At 44.5% G+C, this 24179-nt stretch overlaps 1 protein-coding gene across 3 annotated transcripts in view; it reads left to right on the plus strand.

The window, feature by feature from the left end:
- PID1 (phosphotyrosine interaction domain containing 1) overlaps window positions 1-24179 on the plus strand; it is a 228811-nt gene that overhangs the window by 138313 nt on the left and 66319 nt on the right. The window contains exon 1 of one of the 3 annotated variants that reach the window (XM_019445683.2): window positions 9532-9603. The exons of the other annotated variants lie outside the window; for them this stretch is intronic. Within the exon in view, the coding sequence (XP_019301228.1) occupies window positions 9547-9603 (57 nt within the window). The 5' untranslated portion in view covers window positions 9532-9546. Of the gene's footprint in view, window positions 1-9531; window positions 9604-24179 lie in introns of those variants that run through there. 3 annotated transcript variants of the gene reach the window in all.

Consider the following 24179-nt stretch of genomic DNA (forward strand, 5'->3'; position numbering starts at 1 on the left):
TGAGACTGGGAAGGGTGGGTGGGTTGTGGGAGTGACTGCTAATGAGTACAGGGTCTCTTTGTAGAGCAATGGAAACATTCTAAAATTAGATTGTGGTGATGGTTGCACAATCCTGTGAATAGACTAAAAACCGTTGAATTGTACATTTTAAATGAGTGAACTGTAGGTTATGTGAATTGCATCCTAATAAAGCTGTTCTCTTTCTTCCTCTCTTCCCTTCTTCCTCTCTTCCCCTCTTTCTCTCCTTTCCTTCCTTCCTTCCTTCCTTCCTTCCTTCCTTCCTTCCTTCCTTCCTTCCTTCCTTTCTTTTTCTTTCTTTCTTTCTTTCTTTCTTTCTTTCTTTCTTTCTTTCTTTCTCTCTCTCCTTCTGTCTTCTTTTTTTAAAGTGAGGTACATTTCATCCATTCCAGTACTGAAATGTGACCCTGCCTGGCAGGTTTCCTGGCTCGGTAGTTTATGATGCTATACAGTGGGTTCCAACTTCCGGTTCCGAGTCACCTTACCAAGGAACTAGTAATAGCTTTTAACTGTTCCGGTGACCCCCTTCTCAGCACCTCTCCCTGATTCCAGCCCACAGCATCTATACGGAGATGTCTCGTTTCTTGCTTCAGAACAGAAGGCTGGCTAAAAGTTAATACTATTTGCTGATGAACTTGCTCAGAATAGTATGTAGGCCCTCAAATCTGATACCCATTAGTGACGATGGTAGATGTGCTTTCCTTCGGTGTGCTCTACAAAGCTGCTGGACCAGCTTGATCAATGAATGGTCTGGCTGTGTGATGCTGGAACTATCTAGAACTTTCTGTAATCTTCGATTTACTGTAGGGCCGCACACACTCCCATAGTGAATCAGAATGCCCAGGCATGGTGGCCTTGGGGAAAGGAGTTGCAAGGCCCTTTTAGAGGGAAGAGTAACTGCCTACGTGGGATCCCAATGGAAAACCCTTCAGTCATTGCTGTGGGCCATTGTTGCTTCTGTGCGGTGCCACTGGACTTTCTGCCAGCACAGCCGCACACGGACATGTCCGTTGGAGCCATTCAGCCTAATCTCGGGCGGACTACATTTACTTCAACGTTGTAGGCACGCAGTAGATTTTTTTGCATTAATTAATAACTGTGTAGAAACAATCTCTCTGCTACTTTATGCAAAAGAGGCCTGGATTGTTGTAAATTATGTACATTTTTCCATTAACTTTTCAGCTACAGAAATTCTTCCTTATCTCGATGAGGATTTACCGTAAACTATAAGGAAAGTAAATACCGATTCTCTGGAGGATGTTTATGAAAATTGCATTTTATTGGAAATAACAACCTAGGTGTTTGTACAGCTCATTCTCTACCCTCACAGACGTATCTTCTCTGCTGGGGGCTTTTTTGGACTCCTGCCCTGGTCAGCCTGTCCAAAACCACAGGGTCCTTTTTACTCCCCATCCCTTTGCCTTCCATTGTTTTCCTCTACAGCCACAATCACTTCCTGTTTTCTGTCGTAGTTATTTCTTTATTGTTTATCTCCTCCACGGAATGTAATCCTTCTTAGGCAGGACTCTGTTAATCTCGTTTGCTGCTCTGTCCCTAGCACGTAGATCAGTGTCTGGCTTCTTGGAGGTACTCAGTAAATATTTATTGAACAAATAAATAGATACACTTCCTCCCCTCCTCTCTCCAAAATACAGTTTGAGAGAAGAGAGAAGAGAGCCCCGCAGAGCAGACAGCAAAGGAGTAAGCTCGTTTCTCTCCATTATCCAGCTTCCAGACACCATGGTATCATGCACACAAAAAGAGACAGAAGGTACAAGGTTGGAAGGCTCTTCTCGTTCAATTCTGTCCCGAAGAGGAGACTGAGTGTCCAAGTGGCAAAGGGACTTTCCCTTGGTCACAACAAAAACGAGTGACAGAATGAAGACTGTGCCTCAGAGGTTGTCATTCGCAGTTCTCAGAGTTTAGAAGGTGGAGAAAAACACTAAAACACTGGAATGTTTAGCCCTTCTAAACTTACTAACTTACGTTATACTTCCATGACTTACTAAGGTACATATTAATAACTACATTACACGTAATTTTATGTTACTTACTAACTTGCATATACTTACTAACTTATAACCTACATTGTACTGTGTTATAATTACAACCCAAATGTCGCCTGGGGAGCCTTGCTCCTTTGAGATTCGAAAATAGGTGGCTGAGACCCCCTCTCCCGTGTGGCACTGTCTTCAGGCATTTGTGCGTGCAGGCAGAGGTGGCTGGTTCATTATTCCCATTTTGAGTAGTTCGAGGTCATTGCCTTTTCTTTTATATGCTGTCCCTTTGCTACTTCGCCTTCTTCCCAAGTGGCCCCTCGAGATATTTTGCTAAACCAAAGGAGAAGTTCCATCATACTCTTTGGAGGCAAGAACAGCTTCCCTCGGTGATGGCGTTAAATAAGGAATATAAAACACGAAGTAAAGCATTTGAAATATTTCCACCCACTAACCATGACGACTTTAGGGTGCTGTTTTAGGGTATTACTCTTTGTAGGGATGAATGGTACAACAGAAAGTACCTAGACTTTAGTGGGGATCATGGCCAAACATGTACTGACAGTATGATTTTAGGTGAAGTAATTGATTTAAGTTCTAGTTCCTTGATTGTAAAATGGAGAAAATCATACTTGCTTTATAGGATACTGAGAATTAAATGAGGTAACATGTGTAAAAGTGCTTTGTTATGGAAGACGTCATGCAAATAATATCACCACTGTCACTGAGTTTGTATTTATGGTAGTTTTATTTTATTTTATTTTTTTTAGAAAGTGACTACATGAGTTCCCCAAGGTTCTGTTCAGAGTTGTACCTTAGTTGCTGAAATGCCACAAATGACATTCCCTCTGGAACAAAAAGGGTGGGTCAGGTAAAGAAAACCAACTGTGAGTGATAAGTTAGAAAGTAACTTGAGAAATCCCAGTTGGATTTTGTGGAGTTGGAGTTAAGTGTAGTTTCATAAAATGGGCCAAATACCTGTGTTCAGAACTCTTTTGCTGCTGAGATATACCACATTTCTTGTCCTGTTTACACTGGTCAAGATCTTTTTTTCTTTTTTCTTTTTTTCTTTTCTTTACTGACTCAAGAAGACAACATTTCATCGACAGAGATCTTGCCTTCTCCACAGGATTAAGATATTTTACTTTCTTGATATATTTGACTTTAAATCTTTTTATGTGTCATGCTTTCCCCCCAAAGAAGTGACAATGTTAACATGGTTTGAATAGCCCAACAAACCCATACGTGCCTTCTGATTGCTTTCTCGTTTATGCGGGGTGGGCAGTGGTTTCTCTTTCCTCTTTCTTTTGCTCCTGCAAAGCATTGCCATTATAGCTTCTCAAAATATGAGCTCAGTAGGATTGCCTTTCCCTTCATAGAAGAAAGACTGGGATGTAGAGCTATTGAATGATTGACCCCTAGTCTCAGAGCTGGCTAGTGACAGAACTAGACTTTTTTCTGCCCTCTTATGATACTAGCGACATCCTGTTGACATTCTTCTGACACACAGACATGCAAATAAGTAGAAACAAAGAATCTTTTATGAAGCCTGGGGAAATGGAGAGTCCTATTCTAGTGCTCCTCTAAAATAATGTTGTCGACTACCACCAGTCCTGAGTACGGGACACCTTCCGGATAAGCCACCACTGTCCTGTTTCTTTTATTCCTCTGTGACTATATTGGGAGGACAAGAAGAGGTGGATGGTCTGAATGCAGAAGGAAGCAGAAAAAGAATTGAACAAATCGCATTCCTTTCCAGCGCACTCGTCAATGTATCGATTTTACTCATCAAGCGCTTTTGAGTGCTGGGATCTGTTTTAGTCGCTGAAGATACGGGGGGGGAAAGAAACTAAGAAGTGATGCAGTCTCATGGAACTTCGAATCTATTGAGAGAGACAGGCAGGCAGTACATCATTAACTGCTTAGTAACGATTATGGCAATGATGAGGGTAAATGCTTCCAAAAAAAAAAAAAAAAAAGCAGAGGCCACCATGAGCCCCTGAAATAGGGCAGCTGAACTGAGTGAGCACAGGGGTTCAGGAAGTCTGAGGAGGTGTCCATTAGCTAAGGCTAGAAACGCGAGTAGCAGCGTGAGAGGTGGTGGCAGGGACGGCGGGAAGAGGCTAGGCAGAGACAAGAGTGCAAGCAAGGATCCTGAGGCAGTGAGTGTCTTGGCATATCTGAGACACAGGTTGACGTGAGAAAGCAAATGGAAAGAGACGATGGGGATAAGCAGGTAAGAGCCATTGGTGATCTTTGGTCTTGGCCTTGGTCTTGCAAGAGCCTTGGTGATTTCGACCTCTGTGTAGAGCAGTGGGGAATTATTTAAAAGCTCTGAGCATACAGGAGTGATAACACTCTGGCTGCAGAGAAAGGAACGGTGGGGAAAGCCAGGGCTGCATAAGAGATCTGTTAGATGTTCATAGTAATCCAGGTGAGCAGTAATGTTAGTGTTGACTGAGGAGGTGGTCGCGGAGGGAGGCGTGAGGGATCTGAACTGTTTTGAGAAGGTGGGCTTGAATGGAGGTGAAGCCCCAGGGAAGGGAAGATTTTGGTGATAGCTCCTTGGATTGGGGCGTGGGAGACTGGTGGTGTGGCATGCCTTCATTTACTGAGGAATGGATGACTAGAAAAAGAACGTATTTTTTTTTTTTGACAGTAATACAAGAAGTCATCTTTTGGACCTACTAAGTTAGGCCCATTAACATAGAGATGTCAATGGTGGCGGTATTGACCCAGGGCTCAGGATAGAGAAATGGGTGGCAGTTGGGAACTGTCCACTCACAGTTGGCGTATACAACCACGTGGGAGGATGAGGTCATCAGAAAGAAAAGGCAGATGAGAGAAGAGGGCCGAGGAGATGCCACCAAGAAATAGCTGCTTGGTCTGTTAAGGTATACATTATAGGAGATGATCTCTGGCAAGAGTTAGAATGGAGGGCGGCCCAGTTGGAGGCCATATTTATGTATCAGGAGGAGAAGAAAGTCACAGAGGGAGCTGAGGACAAGTAACCGGCGTGGCGGTTGAAAAGCCAGGAGAATGTGATGTCGTGGAAGAAGGCACAGGGATAAGTGTGTGATAGTTCTGGGGGCACAGGGAGGCTGTGGGATTGGGATAATGGATCACCCAGTTGGGTTATCCTCTGGGTTAAACTCTGAAATGTGAAGTCTCCAGATCTGATTTTCCTCTAATAACTTTATGGCTCATTACAAAGATAAATAGAATTCCCCCTGCTGAAAATGTCTAATGATTAAGATGATCTGTTATTATTATTATTTATTATTTATTTTTTTTTTGAATTTCACTTAGAAGCCACTGAGAGGGCAAAATGAAAACAGGAGGTGATGAAAAACTGCACTCAGGTGACTCATCACTAGACGTGGGGCCAGTAGAAAATCCATGTAGTAGTAACTTTTTATAAATGCACTTCTGGATTAAGTGGAACACCTTGACCATAGCCCTTTGAGTATTACTGGAGGATGTGGGGCATATTCTCTTGTGTCATTATTGTGAACCGATGTTCTCATGGTTTCCTGATAGTCGTTTGAGTCCTGGCTCTGAACAGGGAAGAGTCTAAAGAACAAGATTTAGGGGAAAGGTTTTTAAAACACAGATTAGGAACCAGTACCACTGGAAGGATTCACGTATTTCCTGTCTTTAAATTTTGCTTTGAAATGCGTAGTTTCCAGTAAATTTTTTGAAGATGCTCAAATCGTTGCTTGAGTTTATAGAACCTCCTTTAATTCTTAAGTAGCACACAGCTGAATAAAGATTGTAGCAGCCTGATTTGGTTGATTGGTTGAGTTCTTCACATCAAAGAGCGGCATAAAATAAGAAACTGGATCCTCAGTTGGAAATAAATTCCAGATACCCTGTTTTTCTTCCAAACAATTCAGATGGCTGCAAATCCAAACTCTTAGCTTTTTATCTCTCAATAATCATATGTGAAAAATAATACAGAAGGACATAAAAATATTTACCTTTCCAGTTAAATTAACTGTAACATGGCTAAGGGTCAGGATGCTCACTTTTAATACATCCATCAAAAATTTATAGTAAATGCATTGGGCCCATTTCTAGAGATTCATGAGACACAAGTCCTGATTTGAAGGAGCTTATAGTTTAATAGGGGAAGATGAGTGCATCCAAATAATTATAAATTTCGGTTATAAGATGTTTTAGCAACTCAGAGGAGAAAGATGAAATAGTATAGGAGAGTATTCAGAGGATATAATTATGTGAACTGAGTCACAGTGACTAGCCAAGGTGAAGAGGAAGGACCCAGGGGAAGGTGTTATTCAGCACGGGCAGCATGAAGTTGCCTCTAATAGAATGGAGGGGGGTGGCAAGGTGAGGAGGACCCAGATTATGAAGGACATGCAAGCCAAGGTAAGGGGCTGTTGAAGAATTTCAAGCAGTTGCTTGGTAGGTAATTTATGCATTCTGGGAGATCATCCGTGGCAAGCTTAGAGCAGGTTTGGAGAGGGCAGGACTGAAAAAAGATACTGTTGGGGCACCTGGGGGGCTCAGTTGGTTAAACATCTGACTTTGGCTCAGGTCATGATCTTGTAGTTCGTTGGTTCGAGTCCTGAGTTGCGCTCTGTGCTGACAGCTCAGAGCCTGGAGCCTGCTTTGGATTCTGTGTCTCCCTCTCTCTCTCTCTCTCTCTCTGTCTGTCTCTGCCCCTCCCCTGCTCTTTCTCTCTCTTTCTGAAAAATAAACATTAAATTTCTTTTAAAAAAGAAAAAAGATACTATTGCAGTGGTCCAGATGCAGTACAGAGACATGGTACAAGAAAACGAGTGGTAAAAAAAGATGGCTGTGCCTCTCAGAAGCATCCCTAGAGAGGGAAAAAAAGATCTGGGTTCTAATTTCAATTTTGGAACTGTATTAACATCCTCTAAAGAAGACAGAGAAATTTATTTAAATGAGTTGGCTGACATGATTCATGGAGGTCGGCAAGTCCAAAATCGTCAGGGTGGGTTGGTAGACTGAAGACTTGGGAAAAAGGTGATGTTGCAGTTTGAGTCCAAAGACAGTCTGCTGACAAAATTTCTTCCTGCTCAGGAGAGGTCAGCCCTTTCCTCTACAGGCCTTCAACTGATTGGACAGGGCCCACCCACATTATGGAAGGTAATTGCTTTCTTCAAAGTCTACTGATTTAAACGTTGATCTCATCTAAAAAAAATACCTTCATAGAAACCTCCAGAAAAGCGTTTGACCAAATATCTGGCTACCATAGCCCAGCCAAGTTGGAGGGTAAAATTGACCATCACAGTAACTAAAAGTTTTAGGCAAATTACTTTTCATTTCTGGATCCTCTCCCAGATTCCTCCTGTATAGAATTATGACATTGAACTAGATACCATCTAAGATCCATTCTAGCTTTGAATAAAATATGTTTATTCTTTCTTTGCCATGGAGTTAAGAATGGGCGTTGCCTAATTTAAGATTCTGGAATTTTATTTTATTTATTTTTTATTTTTTTATTTTTTTTTAAACATTTATTTATTTTTGAGACAGAGAGAGCATGAACAGGGGAGGGTCAGAGAAAGAGGGAGACACAGAATCTGAAACAGGCTCCAGGCTCTGAGCCATCAGCACAGAGCCCGACGCGGGGCTCGAACCCACGGACTGTGAGATCATGACCTGAGCCGAAGTCGGACGCCCAACCGACTGAGCCACCCAGGCGCCCCAGGAATTTTATTTTTTTAACCATTTTATTTAATATATTTTTTAAATTTACATCCAAGTTAGTTAGCACATAGTGCAACAATGATTTCAGGAGTAGATTCCATAATGCCCTTACCCATTTAGCCCATTCCTCCTCCCATAGCCCCTCCAGTAACCCTCTGTTTGTTCTTCATATTTAAGAATCTCTTATGTTTTTAAGATTCTAGAATTTTAGATCAACAGGTTACCTTTGGCAGCTACAACACTTCATATATATGGATAGGAAGTAGGCAGAACTGCTTAATTCATGCAAATGGTGACTCCATTGCTGTCATTTAAGGATTCCATGCAACGTTGCAGATTTTTTCTGCCAAAGTGCACGAAATCAAATTTCTATAGCTTAAGTCATCTTTGAGGCTTGCTAGGAAGCTATCCTATGTAAAAGACCCTTTAATTAGGTTCTGTTGGGAATTCAGGTATTGGCATACACTGTTGATTTTTTTGTTACGGAGACGGAATCACTACAGAGAAAGTGAAATATGGTTCATGTTATCAGGCAGAATCAACTGATTTTGGGGAGGGGGTCTCTTGCCAAGCAGTGGCATCTGTGAGGTGATTTTAGGGTTCCATTACTCCCCTCCAGATATGAGACTTTCAGAGATAGATAGGATGTCTCATTCTTTTTAAAACCACGTTAGAAACCCTTTTACCCCTTGTATTTAAGAGAAACATTTCTACGTGGGAAGCGCATTCATGCAGCTGAGTGTATTGATAGGGAGGTTCAGTGGTTTGAGTTGTGAACCCTGACATGAATGGGAGAAAAAAAAATCGTCAGAACCATTTTCTTGTCGGAAGAGATACAAAGAACATTTCTAATAGACCCAAAGCTTTCTGTTGTTCTTTCCCACCTTCCTAGGGTGAGATTTTGTTTAGATTTGTTTTTTAAAAAATTATCTGTGGACCAGTGTAGGCTGGGGACTTTGTATGGATGAAATAGACTTAGTATTGGAATCCTAGATGAAGAGCTCTGAGCATTTTCAAATTAGTTATTGTACACCCTCCAATAGCTGAAATAATGTGCAATTTACTGTCAGAGAGCTCTAAAGATTTTAGGACCTTTAGACACTAATCTCTTCCCTCAATCATAGAAATTGGAACATGATATTCCTCTTTGAAGGCTTTGGCCAGCTTTTCTCTTTTCTTGCTACGCTCGTTAGAATTTTGTCTCTGACATTTTGAGACAATTTTTGAAAGATCATTTCCAAGTTATTTCAAATTACTTTCATTCTTATTTTGATGTCCTTTAATTTATCATATAATCAGGAGTTGAGGCTCACTGCGGCCCTTGGACAGGATAGTTTTAAATCTACTTTACCTCTCAGTCAATATGTTCTTTATTAAAAGGCTTAAAAGGATTTAAAAAGGCCATTAAAATGTGTAAGCCTCTGTCTCATTTTGGAATATTGTTTCCGTTGTTTTGTCCACATGGGATATTCAATGTGTCCAAGAGAAAAGATAAGAAAAATAATTCATTTTGTGTTACTTAAATTGGGACGTGGGAGGTCAAACATGGCCCTGCTTGGGTTCCTTTGCCTTTAACCCCGTATCTTTTCTTCTACCCTTTTTTGTTTTTTTTTAAAAGGCACATTTCAAATAAACATACAACTTTGACGATTTCTGGGTCAAAAAATACTACTCTGTCACTGTATCTTCTTACGATTTAATTTCTGAGACAATAAAAATTCCAGTCTGGTTCGATGTCAGTTTTGTAATGGAGATTTCACAGAAGATGTCTCAGAACTTTCCTTGGAAACTTTCTTCTCCACCTGAATCCCTTCCGTGTCAGTATCTGGACGGGATGGTCCGCTGCTCTCCCATCTTCCCTTGCTGTCTTGGGTCCCTCTTGACTGTCCAGGTGAGTCCCAGGGGGGCCAGGCAGGGAGGAGGTCAGAGGGGAGGGAGGGGGGGAAGGAGGCCATGGCACTGACCACCCGTCCTCACTGTCCTGATCATATTACTTCTTTCCCCTAGACCATTCCTAAAGTGTGATAGGCTAGAGTTTATTTAAGGATTTTATTTATTAAGGAGCCTGCTTGAGATTCTCTCTCCCCCGTTCTCTGCCCCTCCCCCTGCTCTCTCTCTCTTTCTCTCTCTCAAAATAAGTAAATAAACATTAAAAAAAAAAGATATTGTGACATTTTGATTTCAGGTCTTCATGGCTTTTTCCAGTGAGTAGAACTGGTCCTACCTGGCTCTGCCCTGTGACCGTGTCCTCCCTGCCACGGTGCTCCCAGAACCGCTCTTTGGCTTGCCCGCCATTGCGTCAGGGAACCTCTCCTGCCTCCTCCCTCAGTGCAGACCCTTCCTGTCAGATGGAGATCCCGTCCTTGTCCTAACCTCTCCCGGGCCTGGTTCCTGGCAGCTCCTCTTTCCCAGCAGTGGGTGGGCTATACTCACTCCCACACCCAGCTCTGGTTCCAGGATCTCCAGCCCGGCTGAGTTCTGATCCCCACCGCCACCCTCCCCGCCCCCCTCCCCCCCCCACACCCCGGGGCCAGGAAGGCGCTGGGACGAAAGGGACAGACCTGAGGTTGTGTTGCAGAGGAGCAATGTAGGCATGAGGCGGGCATTCCCACAGATCCTTCCAGGAAGCACGAGCAGGTGGAGAGACCCCTCCAGTTACGAGGCGACTGATGGGAGCCCTCATTAACATGTCTTGCGTGATGAGGTGCAAAACCTGACACAGCGGGGGTGTCAAAAGGAGAACCAATTGGTTTATGACATCGGACAGCCGCACTGACTTGAGTCTGCTTCCCTGATGCACCCCAGCCCTGGCGGGACAGCGTGTGCACCTGCTGTTTGCTCACCAGACACGGATCCGTTGGGTCTGCTTTTCCCATCCCTGAACCCGCCCAGGACGCCAAGCCTCTCCGTGCTGTAGTAGATTCCAGGTGCCCCATCTGTGTCCTTTGGATGCCCGTGCACTAACGAAAGATATAAAATATGATTATGTCAGACTATGATAACAAAAATAGATCACACTTCAGTTTTCTGCTCATAAAGATTATACCACTGGCCCACCCTCACTAACTCACCCCCAGCGGTGATTTTCGGGGGGATACTGACAGAGGACCTAAATCATCCGTCGTCTCTTGCCCGACGCCTTCTGTGGTGGGGAGCCCGCATGCGCACGGCAGCTGTCGGGGGATAATGATGCCGTTTGTGTCTGTTGACTGGCCCACACGGGACTCAGTGCCACAGCCTTCCATATATTAACGTGCCAACTGGTGTGTGGCTGACACACAGGCTTTTCTACTTCCCTAATTGCCTGGAAAATTCCATGTTGTTTTTCTGACTCCTTGCCATGAGCACACAAATGCAGACTGTTTTAGAGCTGTAGGTTTTCTGCAGCCTGAAGAAACTGAGTTTCCACAGGCTCCAAAGACCTCTATTGCCTTATCTTAAACGAGGTTCAGGGGCGCCTGGGTGGCTCAGTCGGTTAAGCATCTGACTTCCTTGGCTCGAGTCATGATCTTGCAGTTCGCGAGTTCGAGCCCCATATTGGGCTGTCAGCATGGAGCCCACTTCAGATCCTCTGTCCCTCTCTCTCTCTGCCCCTCCCTTGCTTGTGCTTTCTCTCCCTCTCTCAAAAATGAGTAAACATTGAAAAACAAAAAAAGGTTCAAAGAATCTCCTCCAAATGGGTGATTCAGCTGCCAGATTATCATGATGATTTTCAAGATGATTTTTTTAAAGCTGGAAATGTGTTTAAAGATTAAAATCCACTGTCAGTTTTTAAAAATTGTTTATTTGCTTTAGAGAAAGAGAGACAGAGTGTAAGCAGGGGAGGGGGGGAGAGAGAGAGGAAGACACAGAATATGAAGCAGGCCCCAGGCTCTGAGCTGTCAGCACAGAGCCCGATGTGGGGATCCAACTCAACTAACTGTGAGATCATGACCTGAGCCTAAGTCAGACACTTAACTGACTGAGCCACCCAGGACCCCAAAACCCACTGTTTGTTTTTATCCTTATAAAATCCCTATAAGTCTTGGTATTAGTGAGCTTTCTCTTGTAACATTTTATAACACTGACATTATTATTATTATTATTATTATTATTATTATCATTGCACTGAATTAACTATGTGATCTGACCTAAACATTTCCTATGTTTTATCCTTTGTCATCATAAAATCTAATTTATGGAAGTGTCCTTTGTAGAAGTGTCCCAATTTTTGCTAACATTAGGTTAAGAATTCTTACAGTTTCATTACTCTCTTATTGATCCTGTTTGTGAGATGCTCCAGAAAGAGATTTTTGGCTTTTGATTTCCATCACTTAGACAACAATGTCTGGGCTCCTTGGCATGGACAGAATGGCTTTCCCCATGGACTGGCCTCTACCTGCTGCCCCAGCTTTATTTCCATCACTCTCTGACTCTTACTCTGTGCTCCACAGTTGTCAGAATCCCAATTTTTTCATGCCTCCGTACCTTTGCTTATGCTATTCCCAACCCCTAGACTGCCTTTCTCTACCTTCTTTTCCAAGACCCCTCTCACTTACTCTTTTTTTTTAAATGTTTATTTATTTGAGAGAGAGAGAGAGAGAGAAGAGAGACAGAATCCGAAGCAGGTGCCAGGCTCAGAGCTGTCAGCACAGAGCCCGATGTGGGGCTCGAACTCGTGAACCGTGAGATCATGACCTGAGCCAAAGTTGGATGCTTAACCGACTGAGCCACCCAGGCGCCACACCTCGGACCTATTCCTTAAGACTCTACACGGACACCATTTCCTCCAGGAGCTGTTCCCTGGCCCCACCTCTGTTACAGCAGGCCTCTCTCTATTAGGGCACTTGCCTCCCCATGCAGAAATAGACCATGTCCCAGTCTCCTTCCCGTGGGCAGGGTGGGATCACTGTGTGTTCCACCGATTCTTTGTTGTCACCTGTCATTGCAGTGTGCCCACAGTGGTGCTGCAGACAGTGATCATCAAAATCAAGCTATGACGGGATCATTAGGCTCTTCTAATAAACTGAATTAATAGCAGATCAAAGCCACAGCTATAATTTAAACACTTAAAAACATGTTGCTTCTGATCCCTTGGGTTTCTGGGTCTTTTTCTTCTGTAATCCCAGTTAAAAAATACCGCATTCAATAAATATAGTGAAACACATAAAATATTCCTTTTCATCTCTTTCTTTCTTTCTTTCTTTCTTTCTTTCTTTCTTTCTTTCTTTCTTTCTTTCTTTCTTTCTTTCTTTCATTTCAAGACCGTGTACAGTTCTTGCCAAAATCAAAAGAGCTGAGAAGGGTAAAGCATTTGTGTGTGTGTGTGTGTGTGTGTGTGTGTGTGTTTCATGAGTTTCTGGTCATTCATTCTTGTTTTAAGATGACATAATTTCATAGCCATTGACAAAGTCGTGGAATAAATACTCTGGAGGAGACCGTCTGGGATTTTAATTTGCCAACCAAACACCTGGGGCCCTTGTTAAGAATGCAGATTCTGGCTCAGTACATCTGGTGGGAGGCCTGTGATCGTGCATTTCTAAGAAGCTCCAGGAGATGTCTTCATTCCCCGTCCACCGACCACATGTAGAGTAGGGAGGCAGTAGCATTCAGATGCTGTGTCTGTATTTTTATCCGGTGAGACTTTTAAAGCAAAGGCGTTTCCTTCTGTTTCAAAATACTCCAGTGAACGAGCACCGCAGATGACTTGGTTATAGGAAACTTGAGCAAAGCTCACACTGTTGTGTGTCTAGGCTTATGTGGGACGTGTTGGGGTCCAGGCACGCTCATGTTGCATAAACAAGATGTGTGGCATCCTGTCCACTTTCGGCTCTTTTTCCTGGTGGGCAGATTTAGAGCGAAAGGGGGCACATGTCATTATTCTCTTTGATAAAATTTCATTGAGAATAGTTGGTCATCTCATGGCATTCCTCACACTGATTCATTATCTATTCATTATTCGTTCTACACACTATTCATTACCAGGAGTAGGATATCCTGGTATCCGGAGATCAGGCAGTCTTTCTCACTGGTTCCAGAAAACCCCTGTGCCTTAGTTCCCCAGGGCTACCAACAACTCCCACACACTGGGAGGCTTTAAACAATCCGTTTATTCTCTTACTGTTCTGGAAGCCAGAAGTTGAGATTAAGGCGTCAGTACAGCTACATGGCCATGCTCCCTCCGAAGACTTCAAGAGAGAATCATTTCCTTTTTTCGGCATCTGGTGGCTTCTGGAATTCCTTGGCTTGTGGCTGCGTCACCCCGATCTCTGCCTTCATCCTCACATTGCTTCCCCCGAGTCCCCCCCCACCCCCCTCCCCAGACTTGCATCTCTGTGTTTCTGATTTCCCTCTCACATCTAAGGACACTGGTCCCAGATCCTTAGTAACATCTGCCAAGACCCGCTTTCCAAGTAAGGTCACATTCACAGGTATTCGGGGTTGGGACTTGCGCACATTTGGGGATGGGGGCTGTTCAATCCACTGCACCCTGGTTCCTTGAGTCCACTGTGAATTCAAGACGTCAAGGTTGTTGCAAACCCCCTATTCTGTGCAGAGTAGACAGAAGCACTTTGTACCCGTGTATTGGGGGAAGGGGGTTAGGAAGTTGTTGATATCATCTTTCCAGCCCTCCAAGTTATCCTAATGATAAATGGAGAAACAAGAGTGGACAGGTACTAGATTTTTCTATGTGGCAGAACCTGCGTGTAGACGTGTTAAAGCTTTTGTTTTCTCTTTGCAACTATGAGATACCTGTTATTGATATTACAGATTCTTCATTTACAAGACATTTTCTTATATATAATCGGTCTTCGTTTCTTCCTCTTTTTCTCTTTTTTTCTGTTTCTCTGCCCCTGTACCAATCTCTTCATACCTCTTTTTCCTCCCTTTCTGACCACCAGCTGACCAACCTACCTAGTTGTCCACCCAGCTGACTTATTCAGGTTTTTTTTTTTTACTCTCTCTCATTTCAGAAAATACTAAGGGACTTTTCAAGAATATGGATTGTTAGTGTCTGTAAGTCTTGAGCAACAGTTCATTAATTACTCAGATACAAAGAATTTAGAAGCCAATGCTGATTGATGAGAAGGTAAGGTCTTTCTAAGGCAGAAAAGATCCATCGATAGATCAAAAATTCCGTATAGACACCTTTTCAGTTTCGAGCTGGTTGCACAAAGTGTGACGCATTCTCCTCGTATAGTATAAGTTTCGTGTTCCACTAAGCATCTGCTTGGCTAGCTAGTTTTACAGCAGGGCAAGATGGTGGATGTAAAAGTAATTCTTTTTTCTTTTTAATGTTTATTTATTTTGAGAGAGAGAGAGCAAGCGCCCAAGCAGGGGAGGGACAGAGAGAGGGGGGAGAGAGATCCCAAGCAGGCTCCACTCTGTCAGCACAGAGCCCGGACACAGGGCTCAGACTTACAAACCATGAGATCATGACCTGAGCCTAAATCAAGAGCCAGACGTTTCACCAACTGAGCCACCCAGGTGCCTCAAGTAAAGTTAAGTCTTAATTGTATCATTTCTGTAAAATCTCTTGAAGATGTAAAGAAATGGCTGTTTGCCATTAGATAGGTAGGGAATTTGGTCTTCTCTTTCAAAGAGATGGCTAGGTAACAAATGAGTTAACAAGCAGCTACCGGAAAATTCATGGAGTGCAAAGTGCTTAGTGCTTCTAGGATGGTTCAGTGTATCCTAACATATTGGCTGTGGCCATCCCATGCGATTTAGCTGTTTTGTTTTAGGTTTCATCTCAGGATCTGGAATTGGCTGAAACCAAACTTTCCAGAAATCAATATCAGTGCATAGATAGGTTTCCAAGACTGCAATTGTGTCCGCAGAAAGGAATATGCAATTATTTCATGGGTAGAGAATGAGAGCTAAACCAGAATAAAAATGATTTTAAATGTCTGCTTTTAAAGATGAGAAGGTGTATCTTGTGCCAGACCCACTGCTATGGAAATATCCCACCACCAAAGAAAATGTGCTACTTTGGGTTTTCAAATTATTTGGTCTTAACCTAGGGATTTATGTGTAGGTAGTAGATCCTTTAGTAAAATAATGGACGGCCATTTATTTCTTTAGGTACTTCCCTATGTCTCCACCTACACGAACTCCATTGTGGAAAAAGAGATAATGCAGTATACAGTATGGTGTTTGAGGGGAGACCAGACTCTGTCTGCCTAGAGAAAATCCAGGCTCTGTGGCTTTGGGCAAAGTACTTCTATCCTCATTGCTCAGTTATCTCATCCATCAAATGGGACTTTTCGCGTCTCGATGTTATAGGGAGGATAGAATGGTTAAATAAGAAATTGCATGTGAAATGGTAAGCAGAGACTTGCCCTGAGGCAGCCCCATTCTGTAGAAATATAAAATGAACCACACTGGCAATTTTAGACTCTTGAAGAGCCTCATTAAAAAGTGAGAAGAAACAGGTGAAAATAATTTCAGGAATACATTTTATTGAACCCAATATATTCCAAATATTTTCATTTCAACATGTGATCAGAATTACGAATGTGGGACAGTACTTTCCTGATCTCTGGCTGCCACCCGTGGTGATTCAGATTCACTTGGTCTGGGGTCCAGCCCCGTCTGGGCGTATTTGCAGAACTCCCAGCTGGTTCTCGTGTACAGACCAGGAGTCAGCCCAGTGTCCTAGGCAAAGCTCCTTACTACCCCTTTCCATGAAATAGATGATGCTACTGGCTGGAACCATTTCACAATGTTACTGCTAAGAATGAAACGGATCCTGATAATGAAATGTATTGCGAAATATAAAATGCCGCAGGAAGGGAAGAGCTTCTGGGTATTCATATTTATGTCAAAATGCGGTCCTTCCCAGTGGACCCTTCTCCCAGAAGGTCTGCTAAGGACCTGTGTGGTCTTGTCCCTGATTCTCACCACTGCCCGTCCTTTTCTTGAAAGGAGGTGCTTTTTTTTTTTTTTTTTTGCCTCTGAAACTGATTTTTCCTGAGCACTGCCTTTGTGCCAAGCTGGATGGATAACGGACAGAGCATGATTTTGGAAGTAACACTCAGTAGAGGCAAGTGCCAGGCCCATCTGCTTATTAGCATTCTCTGGGGCTTCGTTTGCTGGTCCGTGACTGGATGCCATGTACGAGGCTGGGCTTTTGTGAGGACTGATAGAAATAATGGACACACGCACTTAGCTTGGGTCTAGACTCCGCTACAGGCGTTCTGCTGGGCCCTGTGCCACGTGTGGTTCCTGATGACTCGGGAACCGGCCGTACCCGTGGTAGTTAGGCTAAGTCACTGGTGGCACTTGAACGATCACATCAGCTGGTGAGCACACACGTCCCCAGAGCCCGCACTCCTTGGCCCTACTCTCCCACGCATTTACAGAGGAACTCTTTTTTTCCTTTGCACACACGAGATCCCAAGAGATTTGGCCTAATCCATGTTCAAATGGACTATTTCCTCTGTCCTGAGGGGAGAGATTGGGTTTAGCGTGGCTGAATTGGTTATTCAACTTTTAACTGCCTTCCGCTGGAAGCACACCCAGTGTTGCTGATTGAATCTGCCCTCGGGAGGGCGGCCCTGCCTTTCTAGCTGGTGCTTCTTGAGGGAGCTGGGCCCCCATCAGACAGGATTCGGGGCTAAAGGAAGTGCCCCCATCTCCCTGGCTAACGGAAATTCTTTCCTCTTATTCTCAAATCGAGGTAAATTAAGCAGTAACATGTTGCAACAAACATTGTGGGCTTTCTTGCACGAAGAGGTTTCTCAAAAGTCCACTGGCCGATTAAAAAAAAAAAAAAGAGCAAAACCACCTGACTTATTCTACGAATGCACCCATGGGTGTACCAAGCGTCTCATGGGGGCATGGTGATCACCTGACAGGCTTACCACGACTTCTGTGGACTGTTTGGGGACTCTGTCAGAGCGGTACGCATGGTTCTGTGATGGCAGACAGTTTCATCTGTGCCTCCCTGTTTTTCTAGGTGAAGTAATTCAGACCCAGAGAGGTAGGGATCTGCTTAAAGCCAAGAAGCGGTAACATGTGATGCGGGAGCCTAAGGCAGGCTGACAGGCCACCAACACCTCCGCCCCCGCCCCAGGGGGGATTTGTGTGGTATTCCTTGGGCGCTCCTGACTGCCCAAGAACGAAGGAAAGGGGTAAACAAATGGTTGACTGATAGAGATCCTAGTCCTATGGGACCCAGGTCTCCATCACCCCTCCATAGCGATGTGGGAAACAAAGGCAGAAGGAAATGGCAGAAAGAACTACATTTCCTTGTAACCTGCAGCCCACTGACAAATCTTTGAGGCCTGCAGAGTACAAGGTTTCTCCAGGAACTCTTTACTGTCTTAATGTTAATGCTTTGCTTGAGGGAAAACAGCCTTAGCTTGACAATAGCTAGGCCTCCAGTATCCTGTGAGTCATCTGTAGCATATGAAAATCTCACTGGAAACTTCCCCTGGACTTGACCTCCTCCAGCCCCATAGTTCATTACCAGTCTCTCCTCACGGTCCCTGGGCAGCTCTTCCTGCCCACGGGTCCTGTCCCCGTGGTACAAGAAAATCACCTTTTGGCCCCAAAGACGTCTTCAAGAATTTTTTCTTGGCCGTCGGCTCCGGACCCCATGAACCCCATTGTCAGCCCAAAAAACCTCATCAATATGTACAGATAGCATTTGTGAATGACCTCCCTAGTCAGGTGGGTAAGAAATGCTTCACGTGGGCGATTTCATTTCGTCCCATCCCTGTGAGTTAAGCTCTAATATTATGCCCATTTGATGGGTCAACTAGGAGAGTGGGTCACTTCTCCCAGGTTCCCCATCTAGAAGCAATAAAGAAAGATGAGAGCCTGAGACTCTCAGCAGGGCATTTCGGAGCAAGCACCTCCCTTATCGTGTTTATGTAACTGGGAGGCTCACTATGATAATGAACAATTTACTGTGGGTTCAGAGCAACAGGGGAGATGCCTTAAGATAGTGTATAATTAATTCCTAACGAGTGACACGGTCAATAATTGCTATATGAATCCAGACTAATTTGAGTCCCATATATTTTTAAAAATAAAATAAAACATACGGTTGGCTAATCACAGCTTCACAACCCTCTCCGTTTTCTACCAGGAAGTCAATTCTTAGTCTATTTTTAGTTGTATTGTTGCATATGCCGCGCATATCAAACACTTCTCAAAAACATTGACATTTACAACGTAGCTTTGTCTGGCTAATTGGTAGCTGTCCCACAGCAATTTGTGCAGGGGCCATTAGGAGGCAATTTGGTTGAAAGGTCATCCATAAGAAGGCTGAACCAGGGGCACCTGGGTGGCTCTGTCCTTTAAGCGTCTGACGTCAGCCCAGGTCCAGATCTCACGGTTTGTGAGTTCAAGTCCCTGTGCTGACAGCTCAGAGGCTGGAGCCTGCTTGGGATTCTGTGTCTCCCTCTCTCTCTGCCCCTCCCCAACTCATGCTGTCTCCCCCCTTTCCCCCTTCTCAAAGTAAATACACAAGTTTAAAAATAAAAATAGAAATTTATCATCTCTGGAGCATGTGTGCCTGCCTCATTTTGTGGTTAAAGGGAAGAATCTTAGTCTTAAAGAGGTTATGCTCTGTGGACACTTGACGTCTGATGGACAAGGTTTATTCTACCTGCCTGTCCACCCTGACGTGTGAACACTGGGGTAGCACCCTCCTCATCCGGGTCCTCGGTCCTGAGAGACTGGTGAAAATCTTTTCCGAAACTGAGAGGGACTCTGGGGCTCCAGCCCCTGAGAGATGACGTTTTCTGCGATCCTTTGTGAAGGTTGTACGGAAGCCGTCCTGTCTTCCGTGCTGCGTGGCAAGTCGAAATCCGTTTTGCTGGCCTGGCTCCTCCCAGCATGCTCTGGGCCTGGTCTTGCCCACTCTGAGCAGCGGTTTTGACTCTAATTGTCAGGGGGAGGCCTCCCAGGACAGATGCTATATACAGCCTTACCGAGGGGGTTCTTTTCCTGTGGATTGTATTGAGATGGCAGAGAGATTTGATGAGCATGACTGAGCCCGCAGCCCATGAAGGGAACACAGACCTCTCCCCGCCTAATTACAGTCGGCACCCGAAGTAATGCCGAGGAGCCCTTCACATCCACCTTTCCTTGCCCTTCCCAGAGGAACACGCACAAGCTTTGAACTAGTTTGGGGAGGAGCCGTCTCTGCCCAGTCTCACCCTCCTCCTCACCTGCAGGCCCGTGTCATTCTTCCATCATCTTTTTGCTTCCAGACCCTAATTACCGAGTCTCCGGCCAGGCTCTGCGCTCGTTTCCTATTGCTGTTGTCACAAATTGCCACGAATTCGATGGCTTAAAAGGACACATTTATCACGGTACAGTCCTGTAGGCCGAGGTCGGGAATGGTCCTCAGTGAGCTGAAATCAAGGTGTCAGCCTGGCTGTGTTTCGTTCTGGAAGATCTAGGGGAGAACCCATTGCCTTGCCTCTTCCGTCTTTGTGAGGCCGCCTGCATCCCTTGACACGTGTCCCCTCCCCCTGTCTTCAAAGCCAGTGATGGCCGACCACGTCTGTCACCGGGTATCGCTCTGACACTCTCTCTCTGTCCTCCTCTTCCACCATCAAGGATCCTGATGATTACGTCGGGCCCACCTGAATAATGCAGGGTAATCCTCCTATATATTTTTAACGTTTTTATTTATTTTTGAGAGCAAGAGGCAGAGACACACAGAGCACAACTGGGGGAGGGGCAGAGAGGGAGACACGGAATTAGAATCAGGCTCCAGACTCTGAGCTGTCAGCACAGAGCCCGATGCCGGGCTCGAACTCACAAACCGTGAAATCATGACCTGAGCTGAAGTCGATGCTTAACCGGCTGAGCCACCCAGGCGCCCCGGTCATTTTCATATTTTAAGGCTGATGGATTAGCACCCTGCAAATCCAGAATCTGTGAAAATGTTACATTTCATGGTAGAGGGAAGTTAGCCAATGGAAGTAAAGTTTCCAGAAGGTGAGATGTGGACATGTTTGAGGGGCCGTTATTCTGCCTCCCATAGGCTCCACACAGCCCTCTGCTCATGGTCTAAAAGCACCAGTTGGAGACTAAGAGGAGGCATTTGAAGCTGGTGATGGAGAGCACAGCCTCTTGCATCCGAGGGCCTGGGGTTTCTTGCCTTCATAAGTTACTGTCTTTGTGACTTTGGGCAAGCTCTAGCTTCTCTGTGCCTCTGGTCCTCGAACTACAAAATGGACGCGATGATAGGACTGCCCTCATGGAGTCAATGTGGTTCTAAATAAGGTAATACCTAGCGTTTGGGCCATAGTTAGAGCTAATAATCCTAGCTGTAGTACTTACTGAACTGTTGTCATTGATTCCCCGGGGAATGGCTGTGTCCTGTGTGGCTTAGTGTCTGCACACACCTAAGCTGGCTTTTGCATCCTCTGGGCGGAGGCCAAATTGTTTTCCACTTTTGCTTACAGAGGAGCGTAAAAGCCCTTTCAGAAACTTTATTTATATTTGCTGCCCTGTCCTGACATTTACTGAGATATATGCCGTATATATCAATATGTATCAATATGTATATCATATATACGTATTGATATATACATATATATCATATGTACATACCATATATATATCAGCTATATACATATATTTTTAATGTTTATTTTTATTTTTGAGACAATGTGAGAGACAGTGCAAGCAGGGGCAGACAGAGGGAGACACCAAATCTGAAGCCAGCTGCAGGCTCTGAGCTGTCAGCACAAAGCCCGACGCGGGGCTCGAACTCACGAACCGTGAGATCATGACTTGAGCCGATGGCGGATGCCCAACTGACTGAGCCGCTCAGGTGCTCCTGATTATATATATTTACTCCATATCCAGGGTCCTGTGTTCACACCAGGTTGGAGATCCCTTTCCATCCCCTCCATCTGTGTGGGGAGGAAGCCCTTGTTAATCAGTTTCACCAACTGCTTGGGTTGTGCAGAACATGGGCTATCTCTTGGATAACAGCCCACTTGAGGATTTATTCAGTAGAAACAGATTAACTGTATATTCTGAGACGTACGCACAGTGCAGTGGGTCTGTTTGATGGAATAAATGTCTGCACAGCTGCCAGACCTTGTTCTGTGATGCTAGACTTCATTGGGCATCGGGCTTGCCAAGAGCCGCTAAGTGCAGGGAAGGGGTTTCGACTTAGAACCTTTTGTTGCCGATCGTCCCTTGCACAGGGGCCCCTAACACTGCACCCGATTTTACTAGCTGTCCGTCCCCACAGCAGGCCCGGAGTGGACTTCATCTGAGTTCCAGGGCTTTTAGAGGACTAAACCATCTTGGACAGTCACAGGATCATAGATCTTCTTCTTTATGAGCGGGCATAGAGAGTGATTTCTCTGAATTCTACAGCCGTTAATGAAAGAAGAGGAAATCCAGTGTGTGCCTGAATGTTTTCACATACTATAAAAATGTTGCCTGTGCCAGAAGTAAGAAGGATGCTTTATTTATTGATTGATTGATTTATTACCCGAGAAGCCTTGTTTTTATCTTCTGGGAAAAAAAAAAAGCAGTGGATCACGAGGGAGTCCTCATTTCCTTTTTGGTTTTCTGGTTCCCTTTACTCAAAATGTTGTTTGATGTGATGAAAAGAACCTATTTTAAATTGTGAACTAGCATTTCATGAAACTGTTAACATATATGACCTTGTCAACCGTTGTAACTCTATTAAAATGGAGTGTGGAGATGAACGTTCAAGTACGAATGTGGTGTTCTAGTTTTGCAATACAGGAAGAAAAACTTCTGTGAAGACGAGAGGGGATGATTATACACTTTCATAAATTTTTTTTTTAATTTTTTTTAACGTTTACTTATTTTTGAGACAGAGAGAGACAAAGCATGAACGGGGGAGGGGCAGAGAGAGAGGGAGACACAGAGTCGGAAGCAGGCTCCAGGCTCTGAGCCATCAGCCCAGAGCCCGACGCGGGGCTCGAACTCACGGACCGCCAGATCGTGACCTGAGCTGAAGTCGGACGCTCAACCGACTGAGCCACCCAGGCGCCCCTATACACTTTCAAATGTGAATGAGATCAGTGAAGTGTTTCTCCCAATCATTTTACACTTTCAGTTTGATCCTTTTAGGCAATGACTAAGAGGCAGCTCTTCTAGAAAGGAACCCCGGATTTCAAGCTCTGGTGGAATGGTGTCCCTCTTTGCGTCATCTCTTCTCGGGATGAATTTTAACTCACGGTTGGACAGTCACGTTCAGTCAGGATGCTGTTCTAAAATGGGATTGAAATTTTACGTTAATGTGCTTACTCCAGATTTCTAACCATGTGAACTCTCCCCCTTCTCTGAATTTCTTACGTATCTTTTCTTACACATACTCAGTTCAACGTTCGTGGAATCCTGCAATAAGCTATTGGCGCCTGCCTTCTGGTATTGAATTTCCTGCCTCAGAACTGTCTTTGTCAGAAGCCAATGGGTGCAAATCTGCCCACGTAAAGTGGCTAGTAAAAGCCAAATCTGCTGCCTAAGATGTGGCCATGGAGAGTAAAGCAGGAGTCAGTCCTTTGTTTTCCCTCCCCCTCCCCCGCCACAGACCATTATGTCTCTTTGAATTAAAATTATTTTTTTTTTCTTCTATTGTAGACCCATATTCTAAGAATTTTTCGACTGGTGTCTAACTTACTGATGATGTAGTGCAAGATTTGGGGAGCCTGTTGGGTAGGAGGGAGATTGATCCCTTCACCTGTGTCAGTGGTTGGGGCACCTAGGTGGCTCAGTCGGTTGAGCATCTGACTTTGGCTCAGGTCATGATCTCCCGGTTCGCAAGTTTGAGCCCCACGTCGGCTCTCTGCTGTCAGCACAGAGCCTGTTGTGGGTCCTCTGTTCCCCTCTCCCTCTGCCTCTCTCTCTCTCTCAAAAATAAATAAACATTAACTCAACACAATTAAACTGTGTCCATGGTTGAATGATGCAAACATTATGGAGAGATCGTTCTGGTTCCTGAAAGTTCCTAGGCATCAGCCAGCTTCCCCAGTGTGGCCACGGTGCACTGGGCAGGACCTGGTCCTCTAGCTGTTTGCTCTGGCAGAGCGAAAGAAAGTCCTCAGCCTTGCTTTAGCATCAGAGAAATGCAGTGGAGCAGAAAGCCGAAAAACGATGATGGAGATTCAGCCAGGAAAAGGAATAAAGAAAACTGGAAAAAAGCATGAACACGGTGAGAGCAAATTGCCCCAGGCTGCCAGAGAAAATAGTCTGTTAACTCTTAACTTGCTTTGAATAGGAAACCTGTGGTGCACAGAGCTGCAGAGCCCTGGTCTCAGACCAAATTGGGAGTAGAGCTTTGGAAAGGCCAAGTGAGCCTGATCGCAGAAAGGGGAAGAGCAGGTGGGCTGTGGGGACCAGACAATGGGTAAATGGAGACAGGAACTTCATTCTTGCATATTAAATTTTACTTGAGATGTATTATTATCCTAATTTCTTAATTTTTTTTAATATTTATTTTTGAGAGACAGAGAGACAGAGCATGAGCAG

Source organism: Panthera pardus, unplaced genomic scaffold (genome assembly GCF_024362965.1).
Source record: "Panthera pardus isolate Hobbes unplaced genomic scaffold, ASM2436296v1 HiC_scaffold_10, whole genome shotgun sequence".
In the NCBI taxonomy this organism is placed as follows: domain Eukaryota; kingdom Metazoa; phylum Chordata; class Mammalia; order Carnivora; family Felidae; genus Panthera; species Panthera pardus.